At 30.8% G+C, this 14,887-nt stretch overlaps 1 protein-coding gene across 1 annotated transcript; it reads left to right on the top strand.

Moving 5' to 3' along the window:
• The first annotated feature begins 472 nt into the window (after window positions 1-472).
• Window positions 473-14,683, top strand: LOC122272050 (carbonic anhydrase 1). The gene is made up of 7 exons (XM_043055044.3): window positions 473-623; window positions 3,289-3,366; window positions 4,697-4,864; window positions 6,186-6,331; window positions 8,953-9,009; window positions 11,860-12,117; window positions 14,501-14,683. Exons 1-7 carry the CDS (start codon window positions 569-571, stop codon window positions 14,618-14,620), a joined length of 882 nt encoding a protein of 293 aa, XP_042910978.1. The 5' UTR covers window positions 473-568; the 3' UTR covers window positions 14,621-14,683.
• Window positions 14,684-14,887: the final 204 nt, after the last annotated feature.

Genomic DNA, 14,887 nt, shown 5'->3' with positions numbered 1-14,887 from the left:
AAGCAAACTATTATTACCCCGCCCACAAATAAACTTCTTTAAAAATAGTTTGGCTACAAGTTTTATCTTTTTATCCTGATTATCGACATCCTGAGATTGCATACATGACTCGCCCGTCTCAAAGAGGTTAATGAATGCATGCAAAGTGTAAATTTTTCACGATGGATGGGATAGGGGCCACTTCGCGGCCCAAGCACCCAGCTGGAACCACAAGACAACCATTGCTGACTCAGTAAACTTTCATAAATAGCCAATTCTTCTATAAATAGTCAATATTCTTCGCCAATTAGCCTCGATGAGATTTTCCCTAAAAGTGCTATGTCACCATCTATAATTTTCGTCATTGACTTTTGTCAATCATAATCATTAAAATCAGAGAGTATTCAATTCGTCAAGTAATTTCAAACATATTCCAAATGTTTAAAGTAAATTAACACTTATTTGCCAATGAAACTATTTTATAACTTGTGTAACATTTATTAGGTAACAGGAAGTGAAAGGAATGGCGTATAAGAACTGTGAATTTGCAATAAAGCCTTGCATTTGATTCTCAGTGAACGAGAACACCATGGATTATAAAATTTCTGCACAGTTAGCATTATTATTAGTTATTTACTTTTTTTGTAAGTTATTTCTTTTTATGCTTTTTTATATTTTTCAATATTTTTGTTTAATTAAAAAAAAATCACGAATTCTTTTTTCTTGTGTTTTTGCGTGTTTTTTTTTCCTTTTAAAATTATTCTAATTTATGCATTATTATTATTTATGCATTTTAAGAATTATTTTAAAGTATAACTGCCTAAATTATAGATCTCAATTATTAATTTTATGCTATTAATAATTTAAGTATCGAAAGTATAGATATTTAAATCATCGATGTCACATTGCATTTAAAAAAATTTTTTTCTGTAATTTTAAAATTTTAGTTTTAAAGATTATCCTATATATAGATTATGCATATATATTATAGATTATACATATATATATAATAGATTATACAATTGAAAAAAAAACTTTTTTCTTTTTATTACAATATTCCTTTTGCTTTTTATATTTTATAAAAATCGTTCGAACCCTGCGTACGCGTGCATGTTCTATTTTGATCCGTACTAAAATTAGGGTATATACGTTGTAAGACATGGCTGTCAATTTTTACCTCAGATTACCGGTTGGCGCTCTAAATCCAAACGAAATAATTTCTCATAAGATTTGAGAAATATTCAATCAAAAATTAATTTCATCATACGTTGTTATGAACTATTTGTTTTTGGTTTCCCTACGTCAAGTTATTACAAGTGGCGCTAACAATTTCATGTTTTATGCAGGCCTGCCAACTTTCTAAGCTTTTTGGAAAAATTTCTACGAGTGTAAGCTAAGTTGATGCTTTTATGTATTGTTCTTTTATTATGAATTTGATATAACTTTATTTATCACCTCACTACTTGCAAATGATTCGGAAGTTTATATAAAAAGCCTCTTTGTTATGCAATACTCTCGTGGCAAAGCTTTAACTTTTAATTGTCTACCACTCAATAAAATATTTTGATAAAAGCGTAGTAGTTAGCAGCTCGCTTTTATTGTAAGATTCTTTGTTAACACGTTGAGCGCCACGATAATTTTACATGTCTTGCCCGTTAGGCCACAACTGTAAATAACTACATACTAAATTTGCAAATATTAGACTGATTTTGCTAGTTTTTAGAAGGTTTACCATGACATATCCAACAAAAGTGGTAAATTATATAAGCCCACGAATTATTTAAAAATAGTGGTGGATAAAAATCTTCTAAATTGAATTTATTAAACCAAGAATCACAATAATTAAGTAAATTTTGTATAAATTTTCTGCAATTCCTTAAAAGAGCAGAGATGCCAACTGCTCCGGACACGCCAAAATAATTAATAAAGCGCTAAATAACTACAAAGTAAATTTTGCAAATATTTGACTATTTCTGCTTGCTGTTTAATAGGTATAGCATGACTAAAGTACCGTAAAATTGTGAATTATATAAGCCTACGAATTATTTAGAAATAGTGGTGGATAAAAATCTACTAAATTGAATTTATAAAACCACGAATCACAATTTATAAACTACCACTTTAAAATATACATTTGCTGTCCGGAGCAAGTTGGCATCTCTGAAAGAGTGTAAATTTTATAGTTCTATATCATGTTGTACGCTGTCAGCCATCACCTCCTACATCAAGAAGCATCCACACGGTCTTTTATAAGTAGTCCGCGCAGACTGTTTAAAAAGTGAACCAGTTGTGCGCATGAACCCAAAACCTTTTATAAAAGTAATTGAGAGAAATTTATCTTATATATTTGAGAATTGAATCTGTAGTGGTTGACAAGTGAATAAGGCAAACTAATAATATTCATAAATAAAATAAATTTTTTAGTTATATATTTGTTACCACTTTCTTATTTTAACTATATGCTGTATTAAATGACTCGTTCGGTAAGTGGATATCCTTCATAGTGGTCTGATCGGACTACCTATAAGAAACCGTGTGGAGGCTTTCAGTTATAGGAGGCGGTGGCAGACGCAGCCTAAATGTAATTTCAGTGTCAGCCACCGGTGGTTGACGTGGCCTAAATGTGATTTCAGTGCCAGCCACCGGTGGTTGCCGCGGAATATATGTAATTTCAGTGTCAGTCACCGATGACTGACGCGGTACTCAACATGTTAAAAAAAAACTTTCACATCCCTACATCTAAATGATTCAAAAGTTCATCTACCTCTTTGTTTCTCTTGCCTCGTTGTGAGGCTTTTTAAGTGCTGGCATTATTACCAAGTCTTTAAATGCTTTAGATTTTACCTATTTACTACTCTATGACATTTTGCAGAATGCGTACTAGTAGGCAGTATTGACAATGGTTTAAAAGCTTTAATTAATGGGACTATTAAGCTTAATTCTGAATTGATTAAATTGTTTATAAAGTACTTAAAAATTACTGACAGTGATTTATCATTGAGGCAGGGAATTCATAATAGTTTGTTTCAGTTATAAAAAGGCATGGCAAGATAAACTAAAATATAAGTTATTGTGCATTTTTCCTTATAATAATGCTGTGGTAATAACGAGTGTATTATGTAGTTTCATTCGTTTCATAAGTTTTATAAAGCACATTAGATCTGCAACAATTTTTTATTTTTCGTGATGTTTGGAATCTTACTCAAAAATTACTAAGTGTCACTTTTTAAAAATTCCTTTATAAGCAAAGTAATTATTTGATGCTGCATTGTTAAAAAATATACAAAAAAGCAAATCAATATATTACAGGTTTTGCAATCGGATCAGCCGAAGACTGCCCTGCTGACAAAGACAAAGATTGGACTTACAATTTAAATTTACCTAATGGTAAGACATTGCTTAATCCAACATTTTATTCTATTATTAATTTTTTTCAATTCCTTGTAGCTCCAATTATTTCACTGGCATTGATGATTTATTTATTTAGTCTCGGTTACTTAAATACTTGAATAATCTTACTCAAATAGCTCAAAAATTGTTAAGTTACTGTGGGTGAAATTGTTTTGGTTCTCCTATAAGACAAATGATACTATTGAGAATACTGTCCAACCACAATGTTTTAAGAAAGAAACTGCACTGTAAGGCTGGACCATTAGGCTGGACCATAACTGCATGTGTTTACTAGATATTTAAAATAATGCCTTGATATTGATAATTTCAAAAATATACGTAAGGATTTTTGTAATTTAATATTTCGAGAGTGTTTGACATTTTTATTAGTTCATTAATTCTACCAAAAAAAGAAGGATGAATCTGCGGAAAAATTTAATCGACAAGATATTTTTTTAACTGAATTCTTTGTGATGTCACTATAAATGATGCTAGAAAACTTCCTTACTCATCTCTGTACGCTTTCCCATTTTTGAAAGAAATGGTGTTATTTACGGACAGTAGTGAATTTTTTTTAAAAAAAAAGACGAGTTAGGCACTCTTTCCGGCATATTTCATTCAGATTGATTTAATGAGATTGTGTACAAAAAGTACAAATTTTAAGTTGTGCATACTTAGGCATCTGGCATTACTATCTGTACAACTTTGGAATTTGTTTCCTAAGCATTTTTTATGTCGGTTTGAATGAGACAAAACAGGAATCGATAAAATGAATAATTGAGCAGTTATAAGGATTTTTTGTGTACAAAATGCTGTACTTGCATTTTTTTATTCATATTACATTGCTGTAGAGAAAAGTGAAGTATTGCTTCCTATGTATCTTTCAGCTGTATCAATTAAGACTAAGCACTAGTTAAACGAACTAATACTAGCAATTTGCCTCTTTTGTATAAAAAGAACTATTTTTGACCTGCACTTATTAAGAAGAAACACATTATTACATAACAGCTTTTAATACAATTTACTTGAATTTTGTTTCATTCACTTCATGAAAAAGCACATCAGAAAATGTGTTAAGATAAACCCTATGTTCTGAGAAAACCTGCTAACATAAACCATAGATAACACAAAAAAGTGTCCCTAAGTGCTCATCCAGAGTAATATATTTATGGTTGATAATACTTTTCGAAACTCTTAAAGTATTCGTTATATATACTCGTGAATAATCTCATTCATTTAAGCATAAACTAAAACGAAAACAAGAACAAATCTAATGCACCATATTATGCCTACATTTTTACATAATTATTTGAGTTCCTTCCATTAGGTCCACTGCATTGGGGTGAGAAGTATCCAAATTGTAATGGAACATCTCAATCTCCCATTAACATAATAACGAGAGAAACTGTGAAGAGTGGAGAGCGTCAGAGACTTGAACTTCATGGCTACGATGAACCTATCGGCAACGTCACGATAGAGAACATTGGCTCCGCGAGTAAGTTTTACTTTCTGTTTTGACTCTATAAAGATTTGCATTTTTCAGAAAGAGTCTATGACGTATTTTCGTTATATCCAGTTTTCCATTATAATATACAGATAGTTCCAAGCTTTTAGGCTCTTTTCAAAAGCGCCTTCTTAAAATTAGTTAGTAATTTCTTAATATTTCTTTAATGAATTGTTTGAAAGATTATCGGGGTCGACAAAAAATGCGGAGCTATGTTCGGGCTATGGTAGCCAGAGGATTGAATCATCGGACTGCGGATAAAATTATGTTTCACAGGAGAGGCCAGGGTTTTATTCTTGAAACCTCTTATAAGACCCAAATAGTATGTACGATAAACGTGTTCATAAAATCTGGGGAATTGAAAGTCTCTGTGTTCAGTAGCTAAGTAGTACATGGTGAAAATTCAGAAATTTTCTTCGGGTGTATGATAGCACCACTCGAATGAGTGGTGCTATCATACACCCGGGGGTTTTGTGATACCTTTCACCATAGCGGTGTTCTCTTGTCAAATAAGAGCAAGGCAATTGACTAGCAAGATGGGCATGCCCTCGTGACATTTAAAATAGCAAGTTATAACAAATAACAACATTACGCTTACTAACAAACTATTAATAAATTATTGCAACTATTAAATATTTCACTAACAGTTTATCAAGTACGATAAAAAAATTTTTGATCATTTGACCAATAATAAGTAATTTATATTACTAATTCTGAAGCATGTAGAAAAACAAATCAATGAGGTAATGATGAGTTTTAGTGTCGGCAAAAGGATTTAGTCTCGCCGTGGCGATTTCTTATGATGCCGACAACCAAATTACTTCGAAATTTAACGACCATGGATGAAATAACTGACCACATGCCCTACCCATGGTAAAATTCCTTCGCAAAGAACCATAAAGTTGGCAGGTATGCAAGAGGCCATAGATTATGCATTTTAAAATTTTTCATTAATTTCAACAGTTACATCATTGTGAGCCGGTGCTGCATGCAACACGATTTAGTTTCGCAGTGATTTTTTTCTTATAATGCCTACAAACATTTGTTGACGTGATTAAACAAAAGTTTTGCTAAATTTAACGACCCCGGAAGAAACATCAGACCACATGTTGTACATCTGTTAAAATCCTTAGCAAAAAAGTGTAGTGATTAAAGAGGCCATAGATTATGTATTTTAACAAATGAAATTGACAGCAACAGTTACATTAATGGAAATCTGACAGGTGATGATATATAGAGCGCATGTAGTCAATTTAAAAATATACTAATTATAAATTGTTTTTGAATTGTTATTAAATACTGTGTTTTCCAGTTCTAGTATGGCCTCAAGATGGAGTTGAAAGATCAGTCATGGTTGATGGTGAGAAGTTTACATTGTTGCACGTCGCTTTCCATTGGGGTAACGAAACACACAAAGGATCAGAAGACTCGATAAATGGTAGAAAGTTTACGATTTCGGTAAGCTTTAAGAAATAAATATTCAGTTACTCGACACCTGTGGCCTTAAGCTGGTTTGTCTTCCGCTATCGAATATATTAACACTTTGAATGCCATGGGGGTCACCGGCACTGAGTTTGATCAACGCCTCCTATAACTGAAAGCCTCCACACGATTTTTTGTAGGTAGTTCGATCAGACCACTATGAAGATAAGTCAATTAATGAAAGAACCATTTTATATGATATATCTATTAAAAATTAGAAAGTGGAAGCAAATATATGCCTAACATTTTTTTTAATTTATGAATATAATTGATTCGATTTATTTACTTGTCAACCACTACAGATTCAATTCTCAAATATATATGATAAATTTCTCTCAAGTACTTTTATAAAAGGTTTTGGGTTCCTGCGCACAAGTGGTTCGCTTTTTAAATAATCTGCGCAGACTACCTATAAGAAACCGTGTGCAGGGCGGAAAGCCTATATATAGCGAGACGGAAAAAAGCATTTCATTGTAGCATTTTTTTCAAGAAACATTAAATTTCTGTAACTACCATAATTTTTTTACAATTTTAGCATAGATGAAAGACAGCTTCTTTCTTTATAGAAAAGTAGATTTAGCTGAATAATTGAAAAAGAAAATAGTTTAACTCCTCCCGAAAACATGTTAAAACTGAAATGGGTTTACTACCAGCTTTTCCTCTTTTCCGTCTCGCTTTCACCCATGACCGTGTGGAGGCTTTCTGATATAGGAGGTGATGGTTTGATCATTGCGCCACGGGTGCCACCGGTGACCGGAGAAGCCAAAATTATTGGAAACACATAATTCGAATAAAATTTTTAACTTTTTTATATCATTATCGTTACTAAAATGGCAGAGATGCCAACTGCTAAGAACAAGCCAAAATAATTAAAAAAATGGTAAATAACTACAAAGTAAATTTTGCATATATTTGACTATTTTTGCATGCTTTTTAAAAGATATAGCACGACATTAGGGGCCGTTCAAAAAGTACGTACACAAAAATGGAGAAATTTCAAACCCCTCCCCCCCCCTTCGTACATTACCGTACATAAGGTCTTACTCCCCCCCCCCTTACAGTACGTACATTTTATTAGTCTACCCCCCTTTTTCATAAAAATTAAAATAATTATGTTTTAAATAAAATTAAACATTTACTTAAGGAGTGTGTAGGATAAAGTCAAATTTAAATTTGGTGTATGTTTATAAAGTACGTACTTTGTATAATACCTCCCCCCCTCCCCATCGTACAAAACCGTACATAATAGCAAATCCCCTCCCCCCCCCTTCGGGATGTACGTACTTTTTGAACGGCCCCTTAATACAATAAAGTGGTGAATTATATAAGCCTACGAATTATTTAGAAATAGTGGTGGATAAAAATCTACTAAATAGAATTTATTAAATCAAGAATCAAAATTGATAAACTACCACTTTAAAATGTATATTTGGTGTCCGGAGCAAGTTGGCATCTCTGAAATAGTTTGAAGAAATTGATGCAATATAGAACACCCAAAAATACTTTTATTTATTTACACAGAGATGCCAACTTGCTTCGGACAGCGAATAAATATTTTCGAGTAAGAGTTTATTAATTGTGATTTTTGGCTTAATAAATTCAATTTAATAGATTTTTATCCAGCACTATTTCTAAGAAATTCGTAGGCTTATCTAACTCACCACTTTTGTTAGCTAAGTCTTAGACTGTGCAAACATGCACAATGAATTGTTTAATCACTAATTTATTTTATACGTATACGCTTGCGTAACCACTCTGATCCCCTCTCTTCCCTTATTCTCCGTTCTATCTTAGATGAAGGTGTAGATAGCCCTACGGGCTAGGAACATCGTAACACATAATTTATATCGGTATCGGTATTAGCTCAGTCATGCTGAACCTTTTAAAAAACTAGCAAAATCTGTGCAATATTGGCAAATTTAGTTTGTAGTTATTTACCGTTTGGCTAGACGGGCAAGCCATGTAAAATTAGAGTTGCATTCAACGTGTTAACCATGACATGGCATTGCGTTACTTATGTGCAAAAAAAAGGGCTAAAATCCTTCTCCCTTCTTTTAAGCACTATGCTATCAACTTTTTAGTTTTTCCAAAGATATTATACTTAAAGTTGCGTCGGAGGTACGCTTTTTTGTTACTTCATTCATTACTTAATAAATATGGTTTAAAAAAAATTAATAACCATAATATATTTAAACGTATATTTAAAAAATCTGACTGTTATTTTTTTTAAATGTGAGCTAAAGAGAAAATCTAAAAGATATTTCCTTAAATTTATCACTGAAATTTTTATTTTACTTTTAATGAGAATAAAATTTTCGTAAAAAAAGCAAAAGATAGCTACTACATATGAGGGAGGGGAAAGTATTACGAATTTTAAGTGCAAATTATCCACTGGAATTGTAATTATTATCATTTTAATAAACTTATTATTATAAGATTATGATTAACGCCGCTTTAGAGGGACATCCCACATAGAAATGATTGAGTTGAAGGCCTAAACATAATTTCCCTAGTGATGCTTGATATTAATTAATTTTCATTACTTCATTTACATATTCTGATCATTTTCTAACCCTTTTTTCTCCTTTTTAAAACAGGCTAATTTAATTCATCAGAACAATGGAAAATCAGTTTCAGTTGTAGCATTCCTTGAGGTATGCATAATTATTTTTTATTCACTATCTTTAGAATTGGTTGTCAGTATCCCCATGAAAAAACATTCCCAGCTCATTTATAACAAAAAATTCTAATCAACGATTCTAAAGTTCTTTGAAGCTCCTTTGACTTTTATAGAAGTCTTAAATTAACGGTCTGTTTAGTCATCACCTCCTACATCAGAAAGTCACCACAAGGTTTCCTATAGGTAGTCAGCGCAGACTATTTAAAAAAGTGAACCTATTGGGCGCATGAACCCAAATTTTATTTTTAAAGTGACTGAGAGATATTTACCATATATATTTGAGAATTGAATCTGTAGTGGTAGACAAGTAAATAAAACAAACCAATCATATTCATAAATTAAACAAATTTTTAGACATATATTTGCTACCACTTTCTTTATTTTTACTAGATTTTCTATTAAATGACTCTTTTTTTTTATAAACTGGTTTATTTTCATAATGGTCTGATCGGACTACCTACAAAACAACGTGTGGAGGCTTTCAGTTGTACGAGGCGTAGGTTTAGAAGTCTGTATTTTAGCTAACAAGATTCCTGATGATGAAAGAAGGAGTTGTTAACATAGGTATAAGGATATGGTGAACAATCGGAGTACTTTTATTATTTTTCACTCAAAAAATCTTATTAAAGTTTGTCTAATTGGCAGAAGTATGATACACTTCCTTAAGTAGTTGTAGGTCACAGCACCAATTTTTAAACTGCAAATTCAAAGCAAGTCTTGTATGTCGGAGCAAACTGCTTAACGTGCATCTTAATTGCGATTTTAAACCACTTTTATTCGTAATCACTCGTTTCTAATAGGGAATATTATTTATGTATATGTTTACTGCGTATATTAGTAGTCACTTATGAACTTATATTTTACAGATAATGTGATTAAATGAATTAATGGCCCAACGAGGCTATCGTGGAAACATTATGGTAAAGATACTGTTAGTTTATGAATGTTATTAAATTTCACACGATTCTCAGAAAAATATAATAGTGGTAGTATATTAATAATAATTGTTTTCCAGTCTGGTAAGGGTGATCATTTAAAAAATAAACTCTAAGTGATCATTTAAAAAGTAAACTCTCTATGGCAGAAGGAAAGATTATTAGAAGACTCGTCGGCGCACCTAAATGCATTAGCAATAATAGTATAAAAAGGGATCTTAAAATTGATGACATCAACGTCTATATAAAAAATTAAAACAAAAATTTCTACGATGAAGCAAAAACCTGTACTACCAGCAATTTTAACTCACTCCTAGATATTGAACTAATTGACGACAACACTAAATTCAGCCCAATCACTGCCGTCTTCCTTAGGAATATGGTGCTGCCCTAGCACACGAAATACACTCAGCCCCAGCCGACTCACACGAACCCCCTCTCGATTTTTCGGTGCTAAGCACCACCTCTTCCTCCCATCTCCATTCCTCCTCACTACTCCTCATCATCGATTTATTACTACAGATGAATCGGTTAATGCCGCTTCGCGGCAGCGCACCGAGATTTATGTGATTTCTACCATTCTACCATTAGCTTAGAAGATTGAAAAAACAGTCATTTTAAGCTATTAGTAAGTAACAAAACCTAAGCCTTTATGTTAGATGAACCATGAATAACTGAAATGAATTCTTTTATCTACTGTAGAATGAATCAAAAAATTTTTTGTTGCTGATATGTACAGAATAAAATTGTGTAAAATAATCAATCATTAAGTAAATAAATAACTTTGATTACATTCAATCTTATTACAATCATACATAAACTTGGTATTAGGCTAATATTTGCTTTCCCTCTTTACAGTATTAGCAGTTAAAAAAAATTCTGGTAACACTTAAATGTCCTGGCTTTCATAAGCCAGGAAAATAACAGCTAGGATAATGACAAATTCGCCATTTTATAGCATACAACTTTACTTTATTTTAATATTTTGACCTAAGACGTTTATATTCTGCAGAAAACAACAAAATTTCTTAAAATAACTCAGATAAATCTATGTAGTTTATGTTATTAATGATTTAAGGAAGCCAGGAATATAACAACGCAAAAACCTACTCATCTTGAAAAAATTTTTGAAGTGATTTTGAACCAGAAAGTTTGCTCTTTTTTCATGCAACAAGGCACGTTCAGAGAGGAGGGTATCTAATCAATCTATTAACATAAGATATTGATTACTGGCGCTATCTATTTTGGTTATAAAGCACTAAATAAAAGTAGACAGGAAAATGACAGATTTTCTTGTGACAAACAAATTATTGACAGAAAAAATTATTTCAACCAAAGTTTTTGTAAATAATACCTTCTGCGTATATTCTAGAAATTCTTACACCGGTTGAGATAAAAAAAATTAGATATTGAAATATTTCTGGGAAGTTTTGAAGCTAGTTATTATTGGAAACATTGTTTGTGACTTGCCAGAAACATGAAATTTTGAAGTTCAATTAAATTTTTTAAATATACAAAATAGTCGATGCTAGTACTAGGTTATTTTAAAATGCTAACAGCAATGCTTTTTATTAAATTTTAAAAAAAAGTTCTTTTAGTAGTTTTGTATAAGATTTTGGTGCAAGTGGCTGTAAATTGTCATATTTCGTGAGAATCACCCATCTATGCTTGTTGCCATAGGTTTTAATATTGCATCATTAAAAATCGTCTAGGAAAGCTAATGTCATGGTCACTATTAATGGATCTTTGTGCCAAATCAGTTATTGTACTACAACCATGTAAAATAATGACCCTTAGAAAGACTTGAAATAAACCTATATATTAATGAAGAATTATATTTAAATATACCTTTTCAAAAAGAAACTTAATCATACTTTCTCAATAAATAGGAAAGACGTCGACTGAACTCAGCACTATACAACATTTTGTCCGTCAAGGAAGCATTTCAATATGAAGGACAAAAATTCGAAGGAGAAATTCAACTGTCCAATAGAAATTCGCATAGACAGGGCAAGATTTATCTGGGGGATCTGATTGACAATAATTGTCCATTCTATAGATATGAGGGCTCCTTAAGTTTTCCACCATGTGATGAAGGACTCACGTGGATGGAATGCAGAAAGCCTAAAACAGTAAACAGAAACCAAGTAAGTACTGATTCATTTCAATTTTGATTCATCTAATATCAGGATTCCTTCAGATCTCTGAGATCTATTTTTGTGGTAAATTATTTAAGCAAATGAATTTAAGAATTTATGATGAAGTAGCACATGAAAGTGTTCTTTTTTGTATTAGAAAAATTATCCCTTTGATGCAGATAGAACATTTTGCGTCTCTTTTATATTTTATCTGACTGTCTAATTACAAGCAAAAATATATTTTGGTATTGATTAATTACAAAAAAAGCTAATACTTTCTAAAAAAATCTGCTTAATTATCAAAATTATATTTGTCTAAAAACTAAAAATCCCCCCCCCCAAAATAAAGTTTTAATTTTTTTTCCACTCATACTAGTAAATTTATCAAACATTGATTTTCTATTGATTCATTGACTACAATGATGAATAGCTGTTTCTCTTAGATCTAAATGACTGCAAATGAATGTCGTTAACAGATGCGAAGAGATTTATAATTTTATGTGTATTGCATTCTGGTCTTTGAAAAATGTGTTAGTTTGAAAAAGTTAGTTATTTACGTTAATGATTATAAGAATTGAGGATGAAAGCACATACTGGGTTCCCCTGGATATGAGAAAAAGTTTACCTTTTGACTCAAATGGAACACCGGTGCCTCTTACATAGGTTTTTTCTACAGCTATAGTTGCAAGCAAATATATATATTTTAGTATTTTACAATTGTAAAAAAACATACTAATAGTATCTAAAGAAACTTTTAGATTACGGGATTGAATTTGCATCAAATATAAAATCCGAAATGCAGTTTGATTTTCATATGTATATTTAAAAAATGTAAAAAAATTGATTTTGTAAGTTGTAAGAGAAATTTCAATAATGAATAGTTTTTCTTCTATCTAAATAACTGCATACAAGCACAAATTTAAAAAATATTCCTTGAAAGTGTGCCATGTTGGGAAAATTTTACTTTTTATGCAGAAGAAGACACCGGTGTTTCATGCCGTACTTCAGAATTATAAATTATCAAAATGTTAATTGTAATATTCATCACTTATTTTAGCTAAATAAATACAAAATAATGAAAAAAAATATGTTTCATATAAATTCTCCCTCAAAGGTCTTAATCTTATTAACAAAATGGAGACCAACTTCTATCATATTTTGCAACCACAATGTGTTATTTTGAAAAAAAAAAAACTTCTTTAAAAAAGAATTGAGGCTCGTAAAAACCTTGCATTTGTCATTAAGTTAAAGTTAATTTACAGAGAATGCAAGATTTATTTAAGGGGCATTGGGACATACACTTAACAAAATCTGACTAGTTTTCAACTCTCAAATTAATAAGACTGTTGTGAAATATTTAAAATAATGGTTTAATTGTGAAACATATAATTAAATTGGAGTTATTGTAAAACACTAAAATTAATAGGTTTATGCTAAACTCTCAAAAGAATGGAGAAAATATGAAACATTAAAAATTACTGGCAAAAAAACTTAAAATATTGATGTTTCAATGAATAATTCCTTGTTCAGAAAAACTGATTTAAATCTTTTCACACCAGAATATTTGAATGATTCAAAAGTTCATATAAAAAGCCACTTTAATAAAGTTCCTACGCCGTGAGGTTTTAAAACTGTTAGCTAATTAATCAGAAATTCCGAAAGCTTTTGTTTTTGATTGTTTTTCACCCTGTAAAACATTTTTCAAAAAGCGAAGTAGTTGGTTAGCGCAAAGAGATTTATTTTTATTTTCATAGAAATATATCATACAACTTCCACTCATTGCCAACATATTAGAAATATATTCAAATTTTACTAGAGAAGTGGACAGTCGGATACGTTTTTGTTCCTAATTAAAAAGATTCATTTTCCAACAACTCATTTTACATAGAATATTTTAAAAATTAATTGAATTTTATTCATATAATTAAAACATAGCTCCAAAATGAATTCAATAATTTTATTTTTACAACTAAAAGAATTTCAAGTTTAAAATCGCGAAAACTGCATAATAAGGAATTGGCATAAAAGAAAGTAGGAAAACTGTTGCAATATATTTAGAAATATATGAAAAAAAAAATGAATCCACTCTTAAATTTCGAACTCAATACAGAAAAAAAAATTTGGTCTCATATTTTTATTAAATGTTTTTGGATAATGCTTGGTTGAAAGTTGATTAAAAAAGTACTTTTCTAAGTTTTAAACTAATTTTAAATGTATTAGTTTTTAAATCACTAGTGCAAACATGTTTGAAAAAAAACTTTAAGTTAAAACTTTAAAAGATTTGAATGCTTTTGAGCAGCAAAACATGTTTGAAAAAATCCGAACCAATGACGCATTAACAATTATGTTATAAAACTTCAGTCAATATGAATGTTCTATTTTTTATTTTCAGATGAATCAGCTTTTTTCCTTGTATTCAGTGAAAGAAGGTACACCAGATGCTGATAAATGCCACCTTTTAAATAATTATAGACCAGCACAGCCATTAAATGGTAGAAAAGTTTACAGATAATAAACTGTGTATATCAAATTCTCCTGTAATAGTTTAAATAAATAAATGCTATATTTGGTTCTATGCTGGTTAAATTCTACTTTTTTTAATTAAAATGTGCAGTGCGTAAAATACAAAATGGAACACCGTGAATAACTTTTGATCTAATGATCGGATCTTCAAATCTAGAACTCAATCTTAATGTTCAAAGGGGTGACCTCAAATATGCTAATTAATTAGTGCAGAAGATATTAAGTTACGAAATCAGATACAAAGACGCACTTTTTC

This window comes from Parasteatoda tepidariorum, chromosome 5 (assembly GCF_982258835.1).
Source record: "Parasteatoda tepidariorum strain Cologne lab strain chromosome 5, Ptep-v5.0, whole genome shotgun sequence".
NCBI classification, from domain to species: domain Eukaryota; kingdom Metazoa; phylum Arthropoda; class Arachnida; order Araneae; family Theridiidae; genus Parasteatoda; species Parasteatoda tepidariorum.
The sequence above is the reverse complement of the archived record's forward strand: the minus strand, read 5'-3'. Positions and strand labels throughout refer to the sequence as shown.

Coding starts and splice junctions, on each gene's coding strand:
- LOC122272050 (XM_043055044.3), top strand. CDS start 569: ATGGATTATAAAATTTCTGCACAGTTAGCATTATTATTAGTTATTTAC. Junction 624..3,288: donor ATTAGTTATTTACTTTTTTT/GTAAGTTATTTC, acceptor AATATATTACAG/GTTTTGCAATCGGATCAGCC. Junction 6,332..8,952: donor GTAGAAAGTTTACGATTTCG/GTAAGCTTTAAG, acceptor TTTTTAAAACAG/GCTAATTTAATTCATCAGAA.